The sequence below is a fragment of the Hippocampus bargibanti genome, linkage group LG14 (genome assembly GCF_051943395.1).
Source record: "Hippocampus bargibanti isolate YZ-2025 linkage group LG14, ASM5194339v1, whole genome shotgun sequence".
NCBI classification, from domain to species: domain Eukaryota; kingdom Metazoa; phylum Chordata; class Actinopteri; order Syngnathiformes; family Syngnathidae; genus Hippocampus; species Hippocampus bargibanti.
Window position 1 is genome coordinate 10,132,907 of NC_142747.1, and position 25,195 is coordinate 10,158,101.

The 25,195-nt window shown below is 42.9% G+C and overlaps 3 protein-coding genes across 4 annotated transcripts; 2 read left to right on the plus strand and 1 right to left on the minus strand.

Annotated features, from left to right (window-relative positions):
• The first annotated feature begins 352 nt into the window (after positions 1 to 352).
• Positions 353 to 8,341, plus strand: rilp (Rab interacting lysosomal protein). 2 transcript variants are annotated; one of them, XR_016117164.1, is made up of 8 exons: positions 353 to 870; positions 1,621 to 1,744; positions 1,878 to 1,999; positions 3,299 to 3,484; positions 3,715 to 3,878; positions 4,298 to 4,463; positions 4,540 to 4,614; positions 7,551 to 7,589. XR_016117164.1 is itself a non-coding variant. In XM_089013740.1 (8 exons), the coding sequence occupies exons 1-8, from the start codon at positions 514 to 516 to the stop codon at positions 7,663 to 7,665; spliced, it is 1,266 nt and encodes a 421-aa protein (XP_088869866.1). In that variant the 5' UTR covers positions 353 to 513; the 3' UTR covers positions 7,666 to 8,341. The 2 variants fall into 2 exon arrangements, 1 of the variants encoding a protein (XP_088869866.1); XM_089013740.1 differs by having other exon boundaries at positions 4,298 to 4,420; positions 7,551 to 8,341.
• A 2,910-nt stretch (positions 8,342 to 11,251) lies between these two features.
• On the plus strand, positions 11,252 to 19,074 carry scarf1 (scavenger receptor class F, member 1). The gene is made up of 11 exons (XM_089013730.1): positions 11,252 to 11,903; positions 12,081 to 12,142; positions 12,247 to 12,348; positions 14,550 to 15,090; positions 15,178 to 15,396; positions 15,871 to 15,999; positions 16,273 to 16,379; positions 16,473 to 16,584; positions 17,085 to 17,209; positions 17,327 to 17,464; positions 17,526 to 19,074. The coding sequence occupies exons 1-11, from the start codon at positions 11,803 to 11,805 to the stop codon at positions 18,602 to 18,604; spliced, it is 2,715 nt and encodes a 904-aa protein (XP_088869856.1). The 5' UTR covers positions 11,252 to 11,802; the 3' UTR covers positions 18,605 to 19,074.
• vtna (vitronectin a) lies at positions 18,887 to 24,465 on the minus strand. Its single transcript, XM_089013737.1, has 8 exons — positions 24,383 to 24,465; positions 23,419 to 23,538; positions 22,964 to 23,320; positions 21,480 to 21,619; positions 21,204 to 21,360; positions 20,971 to 21,123; positions 19,885 to 20,313; positions 18,887 to 19,323 (listed from the first exon to the last, which is right to left on the minus strand). Exons 1-8 carry the CDS (start codon positions 24,438 to 24,440, stop codon positions 19,205 to 19,207), a joined length of 1,533 nt encoding a protein of 510 aa, XP_088869863.1. The 5' UTR covers positions 24,441 to 24,465; the 3' UTR covers positions 18,887 to 19,204.
• Between the last annotated feature and the right edge of the window lie 730 nt (positions 24,466 to 25,195).

The following is a 25,195-nucleotide window of genomic DNA, read 5'->3' on the forward strand; positions in this document are numbered from 1 at the left end:
TAGATCAACCTACAGCGAAGGATAACACTGACGTAACTACAAAAACAAGAGTTGCGTTTCCTCACCCATCGAACATTTTGAGAATATCTGAGAATACTGTATTTTATATCGGGAATTTGCTCCAACACATGCGCAACTCCTGTGAGGATCAAGCGGATTGGAAAATGAACGCATGGGTGAAGATGTGTTTAACACCGATCAACACTGGAATAATACTTTAATACCTATGTCGTTTTAAGTAAGAAACACAATTTGGACGCTCCAGAGGCTGTCACGCAAATCTGCGTGCGCGTGTGTTCGCTCGCGCGCACAATGCGCTCTTGTGCTGCATTGGTCAAGAACAGTGGGCGGATCCAACAGCGGGTTGACTTTATATATTTTGGTACACGTATAAGATATAAGATATTTTATATTTACATGAGCACCTTGCGTTAAAATCCACTCCACTGCATCTTTTTCAACAATCGATTGCTGTAAAGGGCCACGTTTGGTTTAGTTATCGCCGAGTATGACATGCGGGAGCGTTCGATTTTAGACATGGAGCTACCTGCGTCTCACAGCCAAACAAACGACAGCGGCTGTTTCGACAAGAACTGCTCTTCTCTTACCGTGGAAGATGTTTACGAGATTGCCAAAGTAATCGGGGCCGAGCTGGAGAAACTCATCGACGGCTACGGCAAGGAGAGCGTGCAGGGCCTGGTGCCCAGGGTGGTGAAAGTGCTAGAGCTTCTCGAGAGCTTCACGGCCAGGAATCACGCACACAAACACGGGGAAGAGGAGCTGCTGCGGACCTTCGAGAGTTTAAAGATGCAGCAAAGGAAATGGGCTGCCAAGGACAACGACGAAGTCAAGGAAAACCCCGAAACCAGGGTGAAAGAACAACTTATAACGTAATGTGTCGCTTTCACTTCTTAGTGGCGTCGTGTTGGAAATGGTAACACGAGTGGCACAAACATCATGACCGTCTATTACATTCACGTGAACCAACTACCACATATAGCTTGTAACATTATGACCACGAACTGTAGCAACGTCCGTTATAATTTCTAATTTGGTGAAACGTCTGTGTAAATTCTCAGTCGTACCGGAGTGGTCCATCGATGAGAAGGTTTCTTCAGCCGTCATCTGTACTTTTTTGCTAGTTTTTAATTTGATGAAACGAAAGCAGTATTCGTCACAAGTGTATATTTAAAATATACGCTTTAAATACCTCCCTTATGGTCAAAAATGTAATTAATGCAATTGAAACTTCGGTCCAAATCGTGTACTCTGGAATTTTACTTTTAAACGAAACTGTACATTTATGCAGTAACTCTAAACTCCCATTGGTGCTGTGACAGTGACAGTAAAATTGCATGAAACATGCGCACAATGGCAGAATTTACACCGTACGTTGTACTTTTCGTGGTTCTGTTACAGTAACGTAACTGTTTGGTTACAATGATATTACAATTAACATTTAACGATCCTTTGAATCCTGTAAAATAGTTTCCTAAGTCTGGCCGCACCTCTCCAAATGACACGTCAATACAAGTTTACAATTGCTCAGCCTGTGTTTATTAAACAAGTGGAACAATATTTCTGTCCAGTCTGTGATTTTTGTCCTGTTCTGTCATGCAGGAGGCGCAGCAGAAACAGCAACAATGGAGAAGCAAGTGTGAAGAACTGCAAGTTAAGATCCAGCACCTGCAGGAAGACAACGATCAGCTGCAGACCAGGCTAAAAGGCAGCCATACACAGGATGGTATGTTGAAGTTGAAGCAACACACAGTCAGAAGAAGCACAAACGTTCTGTTATTGATCCTGTACTAAGCACTTGCTTAGTCTTATCACAGTGAGAAGAATTTTTGGTTTGTGTCTACTTGTGATGTGTGTAGATCGCGTTCAACGGCAGGAGCGAGAGGTGATGCTGAAGCTGAAGCAGGTGGTGGACAAGCAAAGAGATGAACTTCGGTCTAAAGTCCAAGAGATCACCACAATCTCAAAGGAGGTAGAAGCGGTAAGTTCGCCTAAACGCTGTGACATTTGTCTTCTGTTTATATGACATTTCACGCAACAATTGGGCGACGTTTTCACCAGTACTGCTTTTCCCATTCATCGTTTTGGATAAAATGTCTTGTTTTAGTTTTATTACATCAACATGAAAGTTTTAGGATGGTTCAGCTGTTGCAGTCATAACAATCTGTACAATGACGTAGCAAAAATAAGTAATGATTAAATATTATTCAGTATTTTCACATTAAAAAATGCTGCTGCTTCAGAAGATGCAATGCCACTCAGAATTTGTTCATATTCAGGGCAAAATGGGTCATTTGTATGAATGTGTTGCAGTGTTCGACCCCCCCCTGCAAAAAAATACGCATTACGATTAATCAGTTTTCCAGGATATTTCTGAAATCGTCAGATCATTAACTCATTCACTGCCAGACGTGCAAAAATTTGTCCACTCCAGTGCCACGTTTTTTTTCATTAATTCCCAGTAACCACAGAATATTGAGTTTTAGGACTACATAAACATTGAAGGCAGCGTAACAAAACTTAAACTCTCTTCTTTCATCAGAAAACAAGAGTTAATTCCTAAGTTATATGGGTCTGGAGTTGTCTGAGTTTGAAATGGGGGCAGCTGTATAAAAGGCAAATGCTGCCTCCTCGTGGGGCGGGAAAAACATTGCCAGAGGTCTGACCAGCGCGTTATCGCGCGTTACCCCCGCAAGAAAAACCAAAACCAGAACAAATGCTTGAACCCTTGTACATGTCCGTAACTTTCTCAGCTGTCATAGTTGAAATGGTTTAAAAAACTAATTTGAAGAAAAGTGCCACTCATTATTTCAGTGTTATGAGAGGTGCACAGAAAGCCCAAATGCATTAATATGTGACATTAGAAAAGAACCTTATTCATGATAGGGAGCTGTGTTAAAGCCATGACGAAAGACTGCCCTTATATTTCTTGGTTAAGGATGAGTTGCACTTTGGACCAGTCTGAACAGGTTTTTCCATTTGTGAGCGGGTGGGTGGCGTGCTATTTGCACCACATGATGTCAATAACTATCATAACTGGGTGTGTGTTTGTTATTCATCTGCTGACTGGTGACCTTCACGACAGGATACTCAAACACATTTCCCGGTCTGCCCTAATAGATGCTCAGTGATGCACTTGTGTTGACGATGTTTTTGATATTTATATTGTCTTGTGCCATTGTAATGATCGTCCCTGGCCAAAACGGTAACCTTTTTGTCTTTATCCCTGCACATTAACTTTTACTTGACTTGACTTGACGGATATGCGCTCCACTTGTAGTTCCAGGAGCAGTTGGAACGCTTCATGAAAATGAATGCAGAGCTGCGACACAAGCAAAACGTGCTGCAGGCCCAACTCAAGAGCACGGTGGAGAGAAAGGCCGATATGGAGGCCGACCTGAAAGAGAAAATCAAAGTGATCGAGAAGCTTCAAGCGCAGATGGACAAACCCACCAGCGACAGTCACGTACGATGTTCATTCCTTGATTCCTAATCTTTTGTATTTTTATAACTGTGCATGCATTGAGAAGTCTTAAAAAACATTGTTTATCGTAAACTATAACTTTTAACAATAGGTTATATTTCTCGACATAAAATGCAAAACTGAATCAGAACACCTATTCTAAAAATGTACAACCAACATAAGTGAAGTGTAGTTGTGTGAATTAATTCTACGCCTTTTTTGATCATTTTTAGTCCAGTCCAAGTCATGTGAATAGTAAGACGGAGCCTTCCGATGACCATGAGAATGCAGACCAGCCATGTTTCACCAAGAAGGAAATGCGAGACATCCTTTTTGAGCGGAATGAGCTCAAAACCAACCTCTTCCTGGTGCAAGAAGAGCTGAATTACTATCAAAGGTATGTCAAGTCTCTATTTGTGTCTTGTGCATTTACCTTAAGTATGTCAGACCAAAATAAAGTCACTGCGTGCCCTTTCTTTGCCCTCCTCCCGTTTCTATTTTATTTGGAAGGGACCACAAACAAGCACAAATACTGTAGCTGTTTTTTATCATACCGCTAGAGGGCAGCAACACTGAGCTAAATTTGTAGTCCTTTCAATATCATCTTTGTCGTTAAATTACTAAAATATTAGACTTCATTTGGATTTTTTTACATCAAATCGCACAGCAACTGGGAAATAATCATTAAACAAATTGCCATGGATTGCTCGATTCCTGTCAAGACTGCTCAGAACATACATTGCCCTTTTATTTTTTTAATTGAAGCATATTATCGAACAATTTATCTTAAATTAGCTTCCATTTGTTCTTCTCCAGGGAGATTCTGAACGAAGAAAGGTGTCCCGGGTTCCTTTTGGAAGCTGTGCGAGCAGCCATTCATAAAAGAAGAAAAGTCATTAAAGCCAAGATGCTTGGAATTCCTCTCCCTGATGACAGCAGGTCAAGCCTCTTTATCCACAATGGTCTCAAAACCAGATCAAATGTATATTTATGCAAAGTTTTCACACTCACACATATTATCAACATGATTTGATGTAAAAATGTGTACATCTCTTTAGTGACGAGGAAGACAAAGGCCCTGTGACAGAAGTGGATTGTACCGAAAAGCCAGCCGAGTCACGCATCCAAAACCTGTGAGTGAAATACGCCTCTGTACAAAGGAGAATGCGTTCCCTCGCTATCTTGCGTGGCCCCCTCTGTATCTGAGATACATACTGTAGCTTGCACAGAGTAGTGAAGGACATATTTTTGCTATTGCCTTTTTTAATAATCACAATAATACATTTCATTTTAAGTGCCTTTCAAAGCTCTCAAGGACACTTTACAGTCACAGACAAGCATAGGTACTATAATAAATAAAATACAATCACAAATAAAATACAATAAATCAAATACAATTATAAATAGAAAGAAGAGAGAGAGCTACACAGAAAATGCAGTTTTAAATAGGTGGGTTTAGAGATGGGACTTGAAGATGGCAAGAGAATTGATGTTACGAATGTTGGGAGGAAGTGACTTCCAGAGTTTAGGGGCAGAGCAGCTGAAAGCTCGGTCCTCCATCGTGCCTAGACGGGCAGGGAGGGGCACACAGAGGTGGCGGAAGGAAGAGGATCTGAGGGAACGAGAGGGAATAGAAATTTGAAGAAGGTCAGATTGGTATGGGGGGGGGGCAAGGTTATGGATAGCTTTAAATGTATAAAGAAGAATTTTAAAGTTGATTCTATATTTGACCGGGAGCCAGTGGAGCTCTTGGAGGATGGGGGTGATGTGGTGAAAGGATGAGGTTCTAGTGATGATCCGAGCTGAAGAATACTGAGGGACACCAAGGAGAAGTGAATTACAATAGTCTATCCGGGAGGTGACAAGACTATGAATGAGGATAGCAGTGCTGTGAGGGGTGAGAGACGGGCGAAAACGATTGATATTGCGCAGGTGAAAGTATGCATATCGGGTTAAGTTGTTTACATGGGAGTGGAAAGATAGTGTGCGTTCAAGGATGACACCTAGGCTTTTGACCTGATGGGACTGAGAAACGGTCGAATTGTCAATAGTGAGAGAGAAACTTTTAGCTTTCCTCAAGATGGATTTGGTACCAACGAGGAGAATTTCAGTTAACTTTAACTCATTCACTGCCAGATGATGTGCAAAAATGTGTCCACTCCAGTGCCAGGGTTTTTGTCATTTTCACTGAAATTGCAGGACCCACAGAATATTGAGTTTTAGGACTACATAAGCTTTTTTGAATGCTGCTGTGCCGATGATCATTTTGTGTTTGGGAGCCTTTTACTGAGCGAGTTGCTTGTTCTGTAGCCACAAAAGGACATAAGTCTTCTTGTGTTGATCCCAAGCCCGGATAAATACAGAGGGTTGTGTCAGAAAGGGCATCCGACGTAAAAGCTTGGCCAAAACAAACATGCGAATCAAACCTCTGAAGATGGAGTACATTGATTCGCTGTGGCGACCCCTTGAAGGGAAAAGCCGAGAGGAAAAGAAGAAGAGGACTACATAAACATTCAATGCAGCGTAGGAAACTTTAGACTCTTCTTTCATCATAAAAAAATAGTTAATTCATCAGTTATATGGGTCTGGAGCTGTCTCAGCTTGAAATGGGGGCAGCTGTCTTCTTTCTTCTTTTCCTTTCGGCTTTTCCCCCTCAGGGGTCGCCACAGCGAATCAATGTCCTCCATCTATCCCGGTTTTGTGCATCCTCTTCTCTCACACCAGCTACCTTCATGTCCTCTTTGACCACATCCATAAACCTCCTCTTCGGTCTTCCTCTCGGTTTCCTGCCTGGCAGTTCAAGGATCAGCATCCTTCTGCCGATGTAGTCACTCTCTCTCATCTGGACATGTCCAAACCATCTCAGTCTGGCCTCTGACTTTCTCTCCAAAGCCTCAAACATGAGTTGTCCCTCTAATGTACTCATTCCTGATCCTATCCAACCAGGTCACTCCCAAAGAAAACCTCAACATCTTCAACTCTGCTACCTCCAGCTCTGCTTCCTGTCTTTTCTTCAGTGGCACTGTCTCCAGTCCAATCATCATGGCTGGTCTCACCACGGTTTTAAATACTTTTCCTTTCATCCTAGCTGAAACCCTTCTATAACACATCACACCTGACATTTTTCTCCAGCCGCTCCAGCCTGCCTGGACGCGCTTCTTCACCTCTTTTCCACACTCTCCATTGCTCTGGACAGTTGAACCCAAGTACTTAAAATCCTCCACCTTCTTTATCTCTTCTCCCTGTAGCATCACTCTTGCACTTGGATCCCTCTCATTCACACACATATATTCCGTCTTGCTGCGACTGATCTTCATTCCTCTCCTTTCCAGGGCATATCTCCACATCTCTAGTTTCTCCGCCACCTGTTCCCTGTTCTCGCTACAGATCACAATGCCAGCTGCAAACATCATGGTCCAAGGAGATTCTTGTCTAACATCGTCTGTCAGCCTGTCCATCACCATAGCAAACAAGAAGGGTCTCAGATCTGACCCCTGGTGGAGTCCCACCTCCACCTTGAATTCCTCAGTCACACCGACAGCACACCTCACAACTGTCTTACAGTCATGATACATGTCTTGCACCGCTCTGACATACTTTTCCGTCACTCCAGACTTCCTCATGCAATGCCACAGCTCTTCTCTGGGCACCCTGTCGTACGCTTGCTCCTGTATAAAAGGCAAATGTTGCCTCCTGTTGGGATGGGAAAACACCCCCCACCCCACCCTCCCCCAAGAAAATATAAAACCCGAACAAATTCGGGAATGGCGCTCCACATTATGCATTTCAATTCTCGAATAAATTTGAGAATGGCAGTGTTTGAGTTAACAGAGCATTTCTGTGTCAACAAAATGACTTGAGCAGTCACTTTATAAAGATGATCAAAGGACATCTTGAATGTTGATAATATGGAACGGAAATCGTAACCTTGGTGAAGTAAAAATAGCAAAAACTCCTCACCGTGCGTTATTCTTTTCTCCCGTTGGGAGCTTAGCCAATGCGCTATATTTAGCATTAATCCCCGCCCCATTGAGCTGACCTAAGGCCTGTCTGTCTCTGCTCGGTGCAGCTTTGGCTTCCTGACGTGGTCGGGCAGCAGCCGGGGCCCCACCCACATGAGCAACTCCTCATCCAGCTGGGAAATCATAGCGGACTCCGAGGCCAGCGGCGAGTCGCAGCACTGAGGAACTTAACAGTCAAGAGAACAATCAGTTAGATGTCTACTGCAAGTTTTTTTAATAGCCCCATCTCCCTTTTCCCCACCCACTGCCACCACTTTCACCCATCACAATACTGTTTTGCAACTTTTACTTCATTCGGGGAATTTTAACTCAATTGTGAGGAGTTATCATCATTTATTGAACAGCCACTGTTTTTTTAACCCCTTGGGCCTTAAAATGCTGCATGAATGTGCTTAATGTATTGTATGTTTGTATGTCTTCAGATGCAATTCTCGCAAGGATTTTATACAGAACGTAAAGCAATATAATGAGTAGGAGGGGAGAAAAAGCATATTTTATGGGTCACTTAACTTTTTTTTAAATGGAGAGAAAGTATGTATATTTTTGTGTAAAATATATATCTACATTTGCCATAACGCTAACTCCTAAACCGCTTTGAGATGAGGATAAATATGGACTTATGTGGCAAAATGAAGCATGTTACATGTTTTATTTCAACTGTGCTATGCAACCTTTATTTGGATTTCAGACAGGCACGCTCATAGTGTTGACAAACAGTCCAGTTGGAAAACATCTCATGAACGGATGTCAAACTCAAGGCCAGTTCTGGCCCGCCACATCATGTGGCCAAGAATTTAAGACATCTAAAGAGGAATAAAAAATAATTCACTAAAATGGACTTCCAATAAAACAATCCATGTAGAATTTGATGTCAAATGTCGGTGACTGCATTGAATGCTTTGCAAAGCGTTTCGAAAGAAAGAGCAAGTACAACTTCTGAGGTTCTGGAAATACAGGTCAAACTCTTTCATTGCATCTTGACAAAATGATTTCAAATCCATTGTTTCTTTGGCTAAATATAGATGAACCAACCTCTTTATATTTTGATTGGACTGGATTAGCCTTTATTAGTCTTGCAGTGGAGAAATGAACATTTTATAGCAGCAAAGTGATGAAAGTAAAAGGAAAGGAAAGTAAGAAGTAGAAAAACAAAATACAGGACCTGTTGTAAAGGTAGCCACACTCGCTACGCCATCTTGAAGTCCGTCTGTGTAAGCTCTCAGTCGTACAGGAGTGGTCCATCGATGAGAAGGTTTCTTCAGCCGTCATCTGTACAAAAGTGAAGGTTTCGGACGTTTCGCCTCCTATCCAAGAGACTTCGTCAGCGAACTAAAGTCTGACTGGTCGTATCGGCCCCATTTATATATCCCTAATGTCCAGTTTCTGAAAAATTACAAAGAGTCCTTTGGCAACATAAAATTCCTACTTATTTCAAACCGATAAACACGTTAAGGCAAAAATTAGTGCATCCAAAAGATAGGCTACCAAATGAAAAACAAAGTAATGTAGTTTATTCCATACATTGTAAGAATGAAAATTGTAAAGAGCAGTACATTGGGGAGACTCAACAAATTCTCAAAAAAAGACTTTATCAACATCGCAGGGATAATACTAGTGGGCCTCAATCGGCAGTACATTTGCACCTAAAAGCTACTAACCACTCATTTGACGACAATGAGGTTAAAATCTTAGCGAAAGAACATAGATGGTTTGAAAGGGGGGTAAAAGAGGCGATTCTTATAAAACAACAAAATCCTTCATTAAACCGGTCTGGTGGTGTGAGGTTCAATTTGGATCGTTCATACAATAATCTGCTCAGGCAAAACAGGTTAGGCAACTTTCGCAATGCTGATGAGGGTCGTTATGCTGATGAGGTGATACCGGGGGGAGTGGGGGTAATAGGCCAATCGTTAGTCAGGAATGTAGGAACAATCAGTGGGGCCACAGGGGGGGGTCCCGCGCCCCCCCCCCCCCAACCTGAGAGTAGGGACCTATCATAGCTGTGTCCGGCGCCACTAGGTCTGGACATTAGGGATATATAAATGGGGCCGATACGACCAGTCAGACTTTAGTTCGCTGACGAAGTCTTTTGGATAGGAGGCGAAACGTCCGAAACCTTCACTTTTGTACAGATGACGGCTGAAGAAACCTTCTCATCCATCTTGAAGTCATAACAACAACAAAAAACTAAATAACAAATAAAGTGACACAACACAAAAGACAGACATTCATTCAATCTGAAGCACTTTCTGCACCGTCTTTGTTGTATGAAGCAGTTCTAGATGAAAGAGGGGAGGATCATAGCGTCTTTTTCCCCTGTGGAATGGGGACGTCATTGAGAAATGTGCTCGTCTACAAGCTAATTGTTTAAAGGACAACCGACGTCTCCGGACAAGTTGTGTCCATAATTTGGAAAATGGCTTCAAATGACTTCTATTTCATTACTTTACAAAGATTTCACCGCATATAGCTATATTTTACGTTTTGAGACTCGCGCTGAATATTCAGGAAGTCTTGTTTTTGAGTTGGTGACGAGTCCGTACATGACATCACTAAAGGAAAGCCCCTGACCGAAAAAAAGACGCATTGTAGCGGTCCTTCCATCACGTCAATGTATTTTGCTGTACTTGTTTGTTCCGGGGACCTCGTGTTGCACCCAAAAGCCGCCAGAAGAGGGCGTCCAAGCTCCATATAAGGAATTTATCAGCCTGTGGAAACGGAGGTGGCCACAGGAGGTTGCCATTTTGTGCCTCTTTTTCGGTGATACATTTCATTGCCTCATAATGGCACGGAATAAATTCTTTAATCAATTGCAAACATGTATGCTTTCCTCTTCAGAACTATTTGAATCATATTCATAACTGGATGTGTAACAAGAAAGCATATTCTCCAAATCTGAAGCCATTGTTTTGATTCTCCAGCAATGCAAGACGTCTTGGGGTGACGTCACGAACTGGGGGCGGGACTTTCTGAAAATGCCCAATTCGCAGCTCAATTTTTTGCAGATTTTGGACACTTTGTCATTTTTATTGGTGTTTTGCATTTGAATAAAAATATCAAACTGCGTGTTTTGGGTATTTTAGATGCTATGAAACGTTTTTCTGATGTCAGTTAAGAAACAAAAAAGTGATGTTGGTTGTCCTTTAAAGGACAACCGACACCATTTTTTTGTTTCCAAAACTACTTCAAAATGACCTCAGAAAGTTTCAGTTTCAGAAGGTCCCGCCCCCTTGTTCGTGACCTCACGCCAGGACGTCAAAACAATGGCTTCAGATTTGGAGAAGATGCTTTCTTGTTACTCATCCAGTTATGAATATGATTCAAATAGTTCTGAACAGGAAAGCATAAATGTTTGCAATTGATTAAAGAAGTCCTTCCGTATCATTTTGAGGCGTCTGGACTCCAAGGTAGCTCCCAGAAAATGCACGAGATGGTGCCCAAGCTCCATTGTAAATGGGCTGCTTTGTCTGCTGGGAATTTGTGTCAACTAGTATCAAATAGTAGTCTTGGTGCAACACATAATGATTCACCATTGCGTTATTTATGTGTTTTCCTTCTAATTTCGCCATCAACACGGATCAACACGATGTTTTCAGACCGAACAAAGTACCCAAAATGCATTGTGTGTCGCTTTCTTGGTCAGGGGCGTTCCTTCAGTGACATAGGGTGAGGACTCGTCACCTACTCGAAAAAAAGACTTCCTGAATATTCACCGCGAGTCTTAAAATGTAAAATATAGCCATATGCGGTGGAATCTTTGTAAAATATGCTCAGTAGAAGTCATTTGAAGTTTTTTTTACAAATTATGGACACAACTTGTCCGGAGGCGTCGGTTGTCCTTTAAAGCAAACACGAAGCTGTCGCATCGATTGACGAAAACAGATTGTCTCACTTCTCCTCTCCCACGTAAATCCGCTTCAATTCCAAGCCGCGACAGTTCCACATACGTACATATTTCATGAGTTGTTATTACACTTGCCGCTGAATGAAAACACACTTTGCAGCTTCTGTAGCGTCTGGGAACAAGACAAGAATTTAGAGTGATGCGCTCGGGTAACATGAGCAAGTCACCGCTGATATGTGCGGCCCCATCTTTAAAAGGCCTCATCGGGCTGAATAGGAGGAAGCGGCTTCAGCTTCCCCAGGAAATGGGAAGAGGAAACCCACTGGCTCTGACCTTGATGCGTTACGGCCACAGGACGACTCGGTGTAAAGAGAGAACAAGGGAAGGGTGGAGGGTGGCTCTTCGTTATACCGAGATACTCGAAGGGAGGAATTCTAAAGAGATATTTGAAGAAGATGAAGCTTCTCCTCACAGCTTTGACTACTTTTTGCTGCTGTTGGCTGTCATGCTCACTCACGCTGGACCCTGCTGGAAGGAATGTCTGCTATAACCCCAGGTACATCTCAACTTCATTACGGGAGGGAGTCATGAGACAAGGTGACAATGTTTTTCTAAGCACGCAACGGAGTTGACTGGTGGTCAACCGAGTTCAAAGTTCGCCCGTTGGTCTCCTTTATGATCCATTGTTAAATGTCCGCTCCACCATGCTGATTTCGTTTATAAACATTTACAGGGATCCATCCACCCCTGTGTGCTGTACAGGCTGGCGTCAGGATAGAAAAGAGTGCACAATACGTGAGTTTGAGCGTACCTATAAACATTTTTGTATGTTTACATTTTTTGTGTAGGCTCTGGTTGTAGAGGTCTTTTAATCTCTGTGCGTGGATGTATGTTTACAGCTATTTGCGAGGGTGGTCAGGCCTGTCTGAAGGATGAGCTTTGTGTCTATCCTGGAGTTTGTCGCTGCCCACCAGGCTACTATGGAGCTCACTGTAAAACACGTGAGTATAGCCAAACAACACTGGATATTTTTTTAAGGAGAAATGTTATAGATTTGGAAAGTGTATTTATTTTAAATACTGTATTATATTACATGTGCATATCTATATGGTATGTATCAGTGTCTGAAACTCATGACAAAAAGTTAGCGGACACCCGGGCAGACACTTCTGAAAAGTTGCCTGCCCCATTTTTCACAAGTTGAAACACAATAAGACGACTAATGGCAAAAAAACAACCAAAAACATTGCTGCGAAGTATAAAGGTTTTTTTTAATTAAGGAAGTACCTACCACAAATGCTCCCTTGCTCAGTATATGGTAAATATCTCTTGCTGAAGATTTTGCGACAGTTATCATTTGTCATCATGGTGCACAATGCGATGTTTGCGCTGCTTAAAGCCACCTGGACTCCTCTTTCTAAGCTGCTTTCAAGACTCTCAAGTACACTTTTCAGTCACGGTGTAGTACGAAGCACGAAACAGGCTTCTGATTGGCTGCCGGTGCCGAGTATGCAAATTATTCTTTGCATACTCGGCACCGGCAGCCAATCAGAAGCCTGTTTGACAATTTGCATTCATTTCTTTTGGTTTAAAAGTTAAAGTTAGACATTTTGCAATAATACTTCTTTTCCTTTTGGCTTTTGCCTTGACGGGGTCGCCACAGCAAATCAGTGTCCTCCATCTTTAGAGGTTTGATCCGCATGTTTGTTTTGGCCAAGCTTTCACGTCGGATGCCCTTCCTGACACAACCCTCTGTATTTATATGGGCTTGGGACCGGCACAAGAAGACATATGTCCCTTTGTGGCTACAGAACAAGCAACTCGCTCAGTAAAAGGCTCCCAAACACAAAATGGTATAACTTGGGAATTAACTTCTTTTCATCTGATGAAAGAAGAGAGTGTAAGGTTTCTAACGCTGTATTGAATGTTTGTGTAGTCTGAAAACTCAATATTCTGCGGGTCCTGCAATTTGAGTGAGAATGACAAAAACCCTGGCACTTGAGTGGACACATTTTTGCACATCGTCTGTGTCATGATCAGATTGGCGACCAACAGGTAGCAACGTCAGCCCTGCCTGCAGCCTCGCAGGTGCTGGTCGTTTTAATCACTGACACTTAAAAGGACACCCGGCACGACCATCCGGTGTCGGTTCATTGTTTGCTGCTTGTTTGTTGCATGCTTTGTCTGCAATCGCATGCATTGTATGCTGTGCATGTGTTTGTTTAACTTTGGCGGACTTTTACACTTGGTTTTCTTTTGATACTTTGTATTTTTACTGTTCAGTTGATTTTAATGTTTACATTTTGTTCCTGCTGACCTTTATTTTAATACAATTTGTAAAACAACCTCTCGCTCCCTCCTGCCTGCTTTTTGGGATCCGCACCCGTCATCACCACTCCTGATAGTTGAGAGTCCTGTTGTGGCTCAATATTACTTCACACATAAGACGCACCTGCATATAAGGCGCAGGGTCTTCTTTTGAAGAAAATTAAGGCTTTTGGGTGCACCTTATACACTGGAAAATACAGTAATCCATGTTCTGTATGTATGACGTTCCAAAAAAAAGCAAACAAAAATAAATATGGCCACCCTTTTCATCCTTTACGTGTAAGATAGTTGAAGAAATTCGTGTTTGTAAATGATCAAGCATTCATGAATAGGGCCACACATGACAATTATGATTAATTGCTCTTCGATTTACTGGCTCTCCTTTAAGAAGTTATTCATCTCAATTTTCTTTTTCTGCCATTAACTCATTCACTGCCAGACGTGCAAAAACGTGTCCACTTCAGTGCCAAGGTTTTTGTCATTGTCACTCGAATTCCAGGACCTACAGAATATTGAGTTTTAGGACTGCATAAACAGTCAATGCAGCGTAAGAAACTGTAGGCTCTCTTCTTTCATGTGAAATAAATAGTTGATTCCTAAACTATATGGGTATGGATTTATATGAGTTTGAAACGAGGGCAGCTGTCCAAAATAAAATACAATGCAATACTACATACATATTGGTTTGTATAGCGCTGAAGCTGGTACAAAGCGCTAACATGGAAAGAAGGGAAATGTTGCCACCTTGTGGAAGGGAAGAAACATTGCCAGAGGTCTGGCCAGTGCTTTATCGGGACCCCAGCAAAACCCGAACAAATTCGGGAATGGCAGTGACTCAGTTAAGGTGAAGAAGTCCTATGTTCTTTTTTCCCAGGATGTCCGCCAGAGTTTTGGGCATCCGATTGCCGTCAAGTATGCCCGTGTCACCCACACGGCCACTGTCACCCGGTCACGGGTGAGTGCACCTGTAACCCGAACCGCTGGGGTCCTCTGTGCCAACACGCCTGCAGATGCGCCCCTCACGGCACCTGCCACTCCGTGTACGGAAACTGCACCTGCGACGAGGGCTGGTGGATGTCCACTTGCATCAAACCTTGCCAGTGCGTCCCCGGGGGTTCCGTGGGCCGTGGCTGCGATCAGCTGACGGGCCGCTGTCAGTGCATCAAAGGACACTGGGGGCTGAAATGTCCCGGCGCTTGCAACTGCTACCTGTCACAGTGTAACCAGCGCACCGGCGTGTGTGAGTGCGAGTCCGGCTGGTGGGGGTCCAGCTGTGACCGGCGATGTAACTGTGACCTCGCACACAGTCGGTGCGACCCCGCCACCGGGCAGTGTTTGTGCCACCCGGGCTACGAGGGTGACTACTGCAACCAGCCATGTCAACCCGGGCGGTTTGGCAGCGGCTGTAAAATGAGGTTTGTGCGAACAGATGTTGCTGTTGTTTCATTCCCGCCCGTTAAATTACATAACATCAGTCCTCTTTTTCTACCCTCCTTGCCCAGTTGTGGTCGGTGTAAAGGAAGTGAGGCGTGTTCCTTCACAGATGGCTCATGCGCGGCCTGTGAGACGGGCTGGAATGGGACACGTTGCGACCGCCTGTGCCCGCCTGGTCACTATGGCAACAACTGCCAAGAGACCTGCCCGCGGTGCAGAAACAATGAGCCCTGTGACCCCAAAAGTGGAGAATGTTGGAGGTGTGATCCGGGATGGACGGGACCCAGGTAGTATTTACATTCATGGACCAAATATTTTTTATCGCCTAAAAAAACCCAACTGATTATTTCCAGAGTACAAAGAACTGTTTTGAATTGGCGTCGTAGTGCAGAATATGATTCAAAGAAAAGTACAACAACAATTATAAACACATTACTCATAAAACACCACAACTATATTCTTGTTTTGGACTTTGTTAGAGCTTATCGATGAAAAGGTTTCTTAATTTGTCATTTGTACATATTTGAAGGTGTCGGATCTTTCGCTCCTCATCTGAGAAGCTTCATCAGCGAGCTAAAATTTTGCTGGTAGATCTGGCCCTTCATTAGAGTTTGCATTTGTAGGTAATGACATGCCCATAATAAGCAAATGACAAAAAATGTGTATGCGGTTCTCATTATGTTGGATAATATGCACAAACATATTCCCAAACATATAAGGTGATTGAATTAAAAAGTGGGTCATCATTGCTCTCTGGCCAGATGCAAGGAGGTTTGCTCTAACAGGACGTATGGAGAGGCTTGCCACTTCCTGTGCAGCCCATGTTACCAAGGTAACTGCCATCACGTGACAGGAAAATGCGTCTGTCTGCCGGGCTTCCAGGGGGAGAGGTGAGCTACATTTCACAACGTAGTCGCACGTGCATTCACGGAGATGTTGCCTTCCCTTGAATTCATCTACGGTTATGATTGAATTTGATTACAGCATATCACAGAAATATTATGTTGTCCTTCTGAGGAAAATAAATAATTTCTTATTATGTTTCTGATCTATGACATCCTGACTTTTATGACCCTTTTTAATAAGTGGTGGGTGACTCAGATCTTAAACACAAAGATGATATTTTACTTTGGTGACGTCCCCCCCCTACCACCCATTTTCAGTTGTAACGACAGTTGCTCCACTGCACAGTTTGGCCTCAACTGTTCCTCAGCTTGTGATTGTGGCGAAGGCGTCAGATGCGACCCGGCCACTGGTGCCTGCCCCAACAGTATGTCCTTCCGGCAATTCATATTTTCATCTATCCGCCCAAACGAAAGAATTTGAAAAATGAGTGACGTGTCAGTATGTGTGCTTGTGTCAGGTGGGCGAGGTGCTCTCCTGGCCGGACTGCTTCTTCCTCTCCTCCTGTTGCTCCTCGCCGTCCTCTGCTGCTGTCTGTGTTGTGGAGGAGGTCCGGCAGATAGCAAAGACGGGTCAGTATCAACTAAACGCATCCTGTGCGCATAAAAGAAAACTGTGCATTCATTTGATTTTTTTTTCACTCGTTAGTTAGAACATAAAATTGCTGGATGAATTTGATCAATAATAATAATGATAATAATAATAATACATTTAATTTACAAGCACCTTTCAAAGCACCCAATACATAAATACATGTATGTATGTATGTATGTATGTATGTATGTATGTATGTATGTATGTATGTATGTATGTATGTATGTGTGTGTGTATGTGTGTGTGTGTGTGTGTGTGTGTGTGTGTACATCTACATGTACGTATGTATGTACATATGAATGTACGTATCTACCTATGTATGTATGCATGTGTGTATGTGTGTGTATGCATGTATGTATGTGTGTATGGGTATGTAGGTGTGTATGTATTTATTTATGTATTTATTATTATTATTATTTATTTATTCATTTATTCACTCATTCATTCATGTATTTTATTTTATTTTATTTTTTGCCAGAATGACAGTGGCAGACGCTGGGCTGTCAGTGCGGATGAAATATCACGTCTACAGTGTCCTGGCAAACATTGGTGCCGCCCTACCTTGCATCTCTGACTGGTCCTCTGGCCTTCCTCGGGTCACTGGTTAGTTTTAGTCATTCAAAAGAAATGTTCTTGTCTCATTTACAAACACTTGGACTGTCACATATGACGTTTAAATGGTTGGACATTTGGATTGACTGTATGTCACGTTGCACACAGTGTCTCACCATGACCCGGAGCTGACTTTCAACCACAGCTTCATTGAGCCTCCTTCATCCGGCTGGGTGACTGAAGGGTCGTCCTTCAACAGTGACGACGAGGAGGGGGAGGCTCTTTACTGTGTGCCCCCGAGAGAAGGTACTTCATATGATCTTTCATCAGTACAAAGCTGCAAATCTACTCTCATTGTTTTTGACAGATATTCCAGAAATGGAGGGTAGCCACTTCCAGGAAATGAGCTCCAAGTGTAACATGCTCTTGGACCCGTCGGGCTTCAGCAGCGAGGACGTGACATCCCCCTTCGACATCCCCCGAACTTCCAGCATAGCCAAAACCAAGCGTCCGTCAGTCTCTTTTGCAGAGGGCACCCGTTTCAGCCACAAGGAAAGACGCGGCTCCGCTCACGACGCTGCGTCTTTGACCGGGCACCATCGCAAACCCAAATCATCCTGGGGGGCGTTGATGCCCGCCGCCGGACCGGGCGAAGAAGATGGAGATGATGCTAAGGAGGGGGAAGATGGCGTCGTCATTGACCTAACAGATCACCAAGGTTTGAGCTGTGATGTTGTGGACCAGGAAGATGATACAAAGACTAGCAACACAACCCGCACTGCATTGGGACAAAAACGTACCACATCTAACACGGTTGCTCAACTCGGCGCTTCGGATCATCAATGCGGCGTTTCAAACAAGGTCACCACAGTGTATGTGACAGTGGGAAAGACAGGAAAGCCCACGTCCAAGCTGGAGCCGAGTTCAGAAGGCCCCGTTCAGGCCATGTTAAGGCGACTTGGAAGCCTCCAAAGACAAAGAGAGCAGGGGCCTGGCAAAAACAAAGCCAAGGTCACAGAAGCCATTTCCAAGCCTCCAAGAAGGAAACTCGGTGCTCGGAGGAGCGTATGGGAGCAGGGCGGACCTTCAGGAGTCCACCCTGCCATGAGTAAACCAGTGAGGAGAAAACATGCCTCGCAAAATGACCCTCAAATGGCTTCCACCGACACAGGGTCATCAGAAAGCATTCCTCTCAAAAGACCGCCGTCGTCCATTTTAAAGACCGTCCCACAAGTGTCATCGGCTGACTTTCATGGCTCTTTCAGAAGACGGGGAGATGAGCCCAGTGGGGTGCAAAGTGAAAGCAGTTACTTGACTGTGGGGCCATCAGGGGACGCTGCTCCTCTCAGTGAGGTCAGGACCATTGACGGTGAAGTGGGGAGCGCGAAAGATGAGCCTTGCTATGAAAATGTTATGATTTCACACTCATATGCCTCAAACACATAAAAGTAATGTAATGTGATGCGACAGTGGCTTTTCGGGTATGCTTAAAAACTTAACATGCACATATACACGGAGATTAGGAATATGCAACACGCATTGTACAGTATGCACTTTATATGAATCTAGAAATAAACAGTATTTTTTTATATTGAGAACGGTGCAGCAACATAATGTCTTTACTCACTACAGACAAATATGTTACTATTGTGAAAAAGGTGAGTGACCCGTGAGTGATTTTTGTGCTAAAAAGAACTGATAATGTTGGAAGATTACATCCACACAATTTCCCATTCATATTTTGTAGCCCTTTATTGGCCAATTAAACTTTTTTTTTGTGTTCATGGACAACCTACTCATGTAAGGCAGAGTCATATGATTTTAGTCTTTTACAGGTTATACCCACAAACAGTATCTTTGAAGCGTTTGGTCGTCATTATGATGTCATGTCAGTAAACAAAGTCAGTCAAACTAGACTGTGGACTTTAGATCATTTTCAATATTTGCTCATACCGATGAGCAAATCCACTTATGTGTGACACGGATTCTATCTGACGCAAATTGAGTGTGAATGTGCAATCTAAAAAAAAAACAAGATTCAGGTTACTACTTCTCAGCTCCCGCTTTGTCTGTGCAGCCGAGCCAGTACTTGGCGATGGATCTGGGATATGGAGGCATGGCCGGATCCACACTCTTGGTGCTCAGGTCCACTCTGTAATATTTATCTGCACATCAGAGGGGAACAAATTTTTTTCTTTACTGACAGCCATTAAATAATAAAAAAATAATAATTCGGAAGTCACCATGACATAATTTGACAATGAGGACAATTACACTACATCATCATGACCGCAAACCTCTCTGGACCCCAAATTCCATAACCTCAATCTACTCATGTTTTCATATTGATCGGAACAATGTCAGAGGCTGATACACCAAGATGAACATAATGTATTGCATAAATAATTGGACATTCTTATGTCAAATCAGCTCTCCCCATTGGAGTTAATGGAAATGGAATTAATCCGTCCGATGTTTTTAAATTAAAATAAATATCACTCTACATTTATATGCATTATAAAAACAGTTGTAAGCCCGGATAAATACAGAGGGTTGTATCAGGAAGGGCATCCGACGTAAAAGCTTGGCCAAAACAAACATGCGGATCAAACCTCTAAAGATGGAGGACACTATTTTGCTGTGGCGACCCCTTGAAGGGAAAAGCCGAAAGGAAAAGAAGAAGATAAAAACAGTTGTAATGTAATCCAACATGATGTAAAGCATACCTCCTTTGAAAAAGTAGACGCTCTGCACGGGCAGCCTGCGCCCATAGGACCTGTCATTGCCTCTATTATTCTGCCAGTAACCATCTCTGCGTCGGTCCTGGTCCCAGTCCTGATCCCAGTGTCTGCTCCAGTCTCGTCCCAGCCTCTCCTCCATCTCCATCCTCCTCTGAGCCAGCCTCAGTCCCATGTCCATGCCCCTCTCGGCAAACTGCTGACCCATGCTCATACCCCTCTCTGCAAAGGATTCCCAAAAGGGCGAACGGTTCCACCTTCTCCGCCCCCATTGCTGACCATAGCGCTGACCATACTGCTGGTTCCAACGTCGGCGCGGAGGCACGTAGAGTCGACCAGCCATGACAGCATCCACTGGTGACTTGAGACCCTTCCAGTCTTTGTCAATGAAGTGGTAATGACTGTGATGCTGGGGCACTTAAAAACACATTAGACAAAGGAATCCAATTAGACATACAACCCACGCCTCATTAAAAAAAATGGGGAAAAAAAACATTAGGACTGAAACAAAGCACATACGTATTTGACATGAAACCAATTTACTTCCTGACAACTGGTAATGTTCCTTTGAGAAAGGCACTGAGCTTACTGCTACATTATTATTAAACATAATCATGTTTGTCTTAGATTTTTACATTGCAAATTGTCTATGTAAATGGCACCCAGCATCCTGTCAAGTCATCAAAAATAATGAATAATTTGATTCTTGTGAGAATCAGCGGTGTGGAAAACACTTTACGGAGGTCCTATATTAACATGAAACAGGAACTCTTGAGATATTTTAAAGTGAAACAGCTTTTGATTTCAGCAAGGTTCCTAATTGTGCAAAAAAGGTCCATTGTCAGTTCTTTAAAATACATCAAATGTCTTCAAAAAGTGGGGTACACAATAACCATTTTTGTTTTGAAAAAAAAATAAAAAAAAATTCAGAGGTTTGGCGAAAAAGATTCAAAATGTAATGTTGAACAATTGATGACTTTGCAAATTAGCCCGAGTGCCATTTTATGGAATATCATTTGGAATTTAATGTGAAGCGAGAGTGCTTTGGAATCACGACATGAGAGTACACCTTACTGTCTGAGAAGAGATCACCGAAAAATCTCTCTGAGTTCCAGGCGTACATGTTAGTGTAGCGCCTGAAGAGCGTGGATGGAAACCTCTCAGACAGGGCGACACACTCCTCATGGGACGGCTGGTGCAGAAACTCGTAGACGTAATACTGATCCGCTGATGACGGAAGCAAGAAGGGGCAAAAGATTGAGCGTGTGACGTGATTACAAGAAGCACTTCAAAAAATCCTGTTCCACCTTTGAAAAAATACACCCTTTCTCTGCCGCTGTGGCTATGAGCGGGAAGGGCGAAGGCGGCATCCACGTGATCCGGAATGTTGTCAAAGCCCATGTTGATAGCCCGGGGATAGTCTTCATCCAGAACGCCATTATCAAATCTCCAGTATTTGTTCCCCTATTAGAATTTATTTCAGTGCGAGCTCTTTTTGTATGCAGATTTTACTTCCTCTTTGGAAACAAATACTGAAAATTCCACTGAGGGCCCCAGTAAGGCTTGGGGTCCTCTCTGCTTACCTTGAACATGTATGTCTTCCCGTGGCAGTTGACCCTGGTGAAAGCGGCATCGATGGGCCCCTTGATGCCCCACACGTCCTTTATGAGTTTAGGATAGCCAGGAAGTACAGTCTGCTGGTCCAGCTCAAAAAAGTACTCACCTGCAAATGAAGGACAAGGATGACTGCTGTCAAAGAGATGCAAAAAGTCATATTCAAAAATCAAATTGATACAGTCTCTAAAATGGTCTGTTTCTCTACCTTATTTTAACAAACAACATCTTGTGAGACAAGATGTTATCCTAACCCTACATTTGCTGTCACGTTTTGCAAGGTGGCAGATGTTGATCCCAAAAAGCAGGCAGGAGGGAGGAGAAGGTTGTATTTGAGAAATTGTATTAAAATAAAGTAAACAGGAACAGAATCTAAAATATCAAAATCTTTCAAACAGAAAAATACAAAGTATCAAAATAAAGACCAAGAGTAAAAGTCTGCCAAGATGAAACAAACGCATGCACAGCATACAATGCACAATGCATTCAACAATGACCCGACAGGACAGCGAATGGTCGGGCCGGGAGGCCTTTTGAGTATCACTGATTGTAACGACCAGCACCTGCGAGGCCGCAGGCAGGGCTGACAGCGCTACCAATTGGTAGTCCGCCAAGGCTCGGGATGACCAGCACCTGTGCAGGTGCAGGCGGGGCCGACAGCGCCACCTGTTGGTCGCCAACCGGATCATGACATTTGCACTCAAGAAGGTCAAGGGAATGTTTGTGTTTATTGCTCAAAATTCCTCAGACTAAAACGTTTGATAAAGCCCCTCCCCTCTTTTTTTGCTACGTCTTTCTGGAATACTCTGCATAATTGGAAATGAGTTATTGCCCTCGATGCAGTCCAGAGACACTCTATGATTCCTTCCTTCCTAACCTCCCTCCCTCCCCCCCTCCTTCCTTCGTAACATCCTTCCCTCCCTCATTCCTTCCTCCCTCCCATCCTCATTCCTAACTCCCAACATTCCTCCCTCACTCCCTCCTTCCTTACTTCCTCCCTCAGTCCCTCCTTTTGTCCTTCCATCCTTCCTCCCTTAACACTGTCCTTCCTTTCCTCCCGCCTCCTTTATGTATGTATGTATGTATGTATGTATGTATGTATGTATGTATGTATGTATTTATTTATTTATTTATTTATTTATTTATTTATTTATTTATTGTTCTAATCGCATACAATATTTTAAATAAATATATACAGTACTGTACTGCATTACAATACTTTAATTGCGCTCTGCGTTCTTCCATGCTCCACTCGCTCAGTTCACGGCTCATAATCACAGATAATCGTTCAGGCCCACAGTGTGTGGGTCAATGCCTCTAGCCTTTCATATTCTTATTGGTCACACACACACCCTTTTTTGAACAATGAGGAAATTCTTGACCTCTTGATCTCTTTAAAAATGATTGCATTGAAGTTGAAAAGGTGAAAGAGATCTTCACAAGTGCGACTTACCTCTGAAGGCAAAGATGGAGCCATTCTTCAACTGCATGAAAGCGTCAAAGGGCCTCCCGCTACACGCTTCGGCATCACGGTCAGGACCTGCAGTGGTGCCAGGTGTGATTGCGTGTGTGGTCAAAGGTGCGCTTGTTTGAGCTGCTGGGTTCCTGATTTCGGTGCTGCTAGGGGGATTTAATGATGGTGGTACAGTAGTTGTTGGAGGCACCGGCAGAGGCTTATTCATAACTAGCGTGACTTCTGGTCGCTGTTGAGGATTATGGGAAAAGTCAGAGATGGGCATAATAGTGGACGGCGTGGTGCTCTCAACATAATCTTGATCGTCTTCCGCCAACTCGAATGTGTCCCCACGAGCTGAGAAGAGAGAGTGTAAAAGCATGCTTTTTTTATGATATAATATTTTGGCTTTGCGGAGTGACACTACAACGGGGGGAGGAGTGGATGATTCGTACCCATCATGCCACAAGTGGCCTCAAAGTCGATGCAGCAGCTCTTGTAGTACTTGCACATGGTGTCGCACTGGCATTTCTTCCCGGAGTCAAAGCCATTTTCACATCTGCCCATGCATGACTCTTTGGGAATAAAAAAATCAAGTTAATTATTCTATAGAAAGTGAGTACCCATTGGTGAAAATATCATACCACTGTCTTTTTTTTATTTTGTTATGCTTAGAATATCTTGTTTTCTATCCTTTCACTCCCACCCCAACCCCATCCCTCTTCAATTGCTGCTGTGGACTGCAAATTTCCCCATTGCGGGACGAATAAAGGTATTCTGATTCTGATTCTGATTCTGATTCTTCCTATGTAAAAATAAATACATAAACAAATAAATAAATACATGATGAAACAGTTGAAATTCTTCTTCTTCTTCTTCTTCTTATTATTATTATTATTATTATTATTATTATTATTATTATTAATATTTATATTTCAGGTCATGGCATTCTGGCCAAAGAACCGGCGTTTTTGTTTGTTTCTACAATCTTTTCTGTGAGATCGACAGACAGTACCTTGGACTTTCGTTTCTTGTTTTTTTAGCCTTTTTTTAGCTCTGACACGCATTTGCAGCTAGTGGACAAAATCTACCCTAAATTCTCTCTTGCTAATTGTCGAAACATGTCAAGAGTGTTCATTGGAAACATAATGTACATTATCTCAATCCAGCAGTGTCAAAATGGGCCATTTGTTTTCACGTTGTTCAGCAAGACCAAATCATGGTTGTATTTATCTAGATCAACAAATCCTACCATTTGACATAGCTGCCTTCACTTTGACTACAAACCAGATCAACACAGATAATCTATCCAATCTGATGTCGCAGAAGAGACAGATTAAACCAGAGGGTTTCAGCATAACAGATGTCCTCTGTTCACCTTTTCTTTGAATTGTAAATGTAAATCACAGTTGTACTCACCATCTGCGCCGATGGTCTGAGCGACAAGAGCAAAGAAAAGAAAGACCCACAGATTCATGTTGCCTCTGCGGTGGGAGAAAGCAGAATGAGTCCAAAACGATGGACTGTGTGCTACCAATTATTGGAAACATGTGTCACTCACCCCACTTCTAGGGTTTGCTCTTCCCAAGCATGGGTAAATAAACAGAGACATACAAAGAAGCAGATCAATACAAAAGTAACATGTTGATGTTTATGACAAGCTGTTTAAAATCCTACTTTTGTTGTGCTGTCCTTATCCCCCCGCCAAACAAAGCAATTCCCCAGAAAGTGCAGACATGAAATTGTAATTCTGCCGAGGACAAATGCTATGCATCGCAGCTCTGAATTATAAACAAAAGCAGAAATACCTTGCTGCTCGTGATTCAAACGCGCCACAGCACGCACAATCTGGTAGTGTAGAAGCTTTTTACAAAACATTTTTGTCCCCCTTGGTGTTATTTTTAAGTTTTAAACGTTATGATGCATTGTTGCTATTATTTATGATTTAAGGCTCTTGAACAGAAATAAAAGGCTACTTTAGTCAATTCCGGGTTGAGTGAACGCTGGCGCGTGTGGCTGCCACTGCTCACCCGCAGAAAAAATATGCTGTGACTGTAAAGTGTCCTTGAAAGTTTGGAAAGGCGCTTATAAATGAATTATTATTATTATTATTATTATTATTATTATTATTATTACATATTTGATTGCACTTTATTATCAGGATTTTATTGATGCTTGAATGAGGCCATAAAGGCGATGGTTTGTAGTATTGGTAAACATAGGTTAAGAAAC

Coding starts and splice junctions, on each gene's coding strand:
- rilp (XM_089013740.1), top strand. CDS start 514: ATGCGGGAGCGTTCGATTTTAGACATGGAGCTACCTGCGTCTCACAGC. Junction 3,879..4,297: donor GAGCTGAATTACTATCAAAG/GTATGTCAAGTC, acceptor GTTCTTCTCCAG/GGAGATTCTGAACGAAGAAA. Junction 4,615..7,550: donor GAGTCACGCATCCAAAACCT/GTGAGTGAAATA, acceptor TGCTCGGTGCAG/CTTTGGCTTCCTGACGTGGT.
- scarf1 (XM_089013730.1), top strand. CDS start 11,803: ATGAAGCTTCTCCTCACAGCTTTGACTACTTTTTGCTGCTGTTGGCTG. Junction 11,904..12,080: donor AATGTCTGCTATAACCCCAG/GTACATCTCAAC, acceptor AAACATTTACAG/GGATCCATCCACCCCTGTGT. Junction 15,397..15,870: donor CCGGGATGGACGGGACCCAG/GTAGTATTTACA, acceptor CTCTCTGGCCAG/ATGCAAGGAGGTTTGCTCTA.
- vtna (XM_089013737.1), bottom strand. CDS start 24,440: ATGAATCTGTGGGTCTTTCTTTTCTTTGCTCTTGTCGCTCAGACCATC. Junction 23,539..24,382: donor TCAGACCATCGGCGCAGATG/GTGAGTACAACT, acceptor TTATTCCCAAAG/AGTCATGCATGGGCAGATGT. Junction 19,324..19,884: donor CGTCTACTTTTTCAAAGGAG/GTATGCTTTACA, acceptor TCTGATGTGCAG/ATAAATATTACAGAGTGGAC.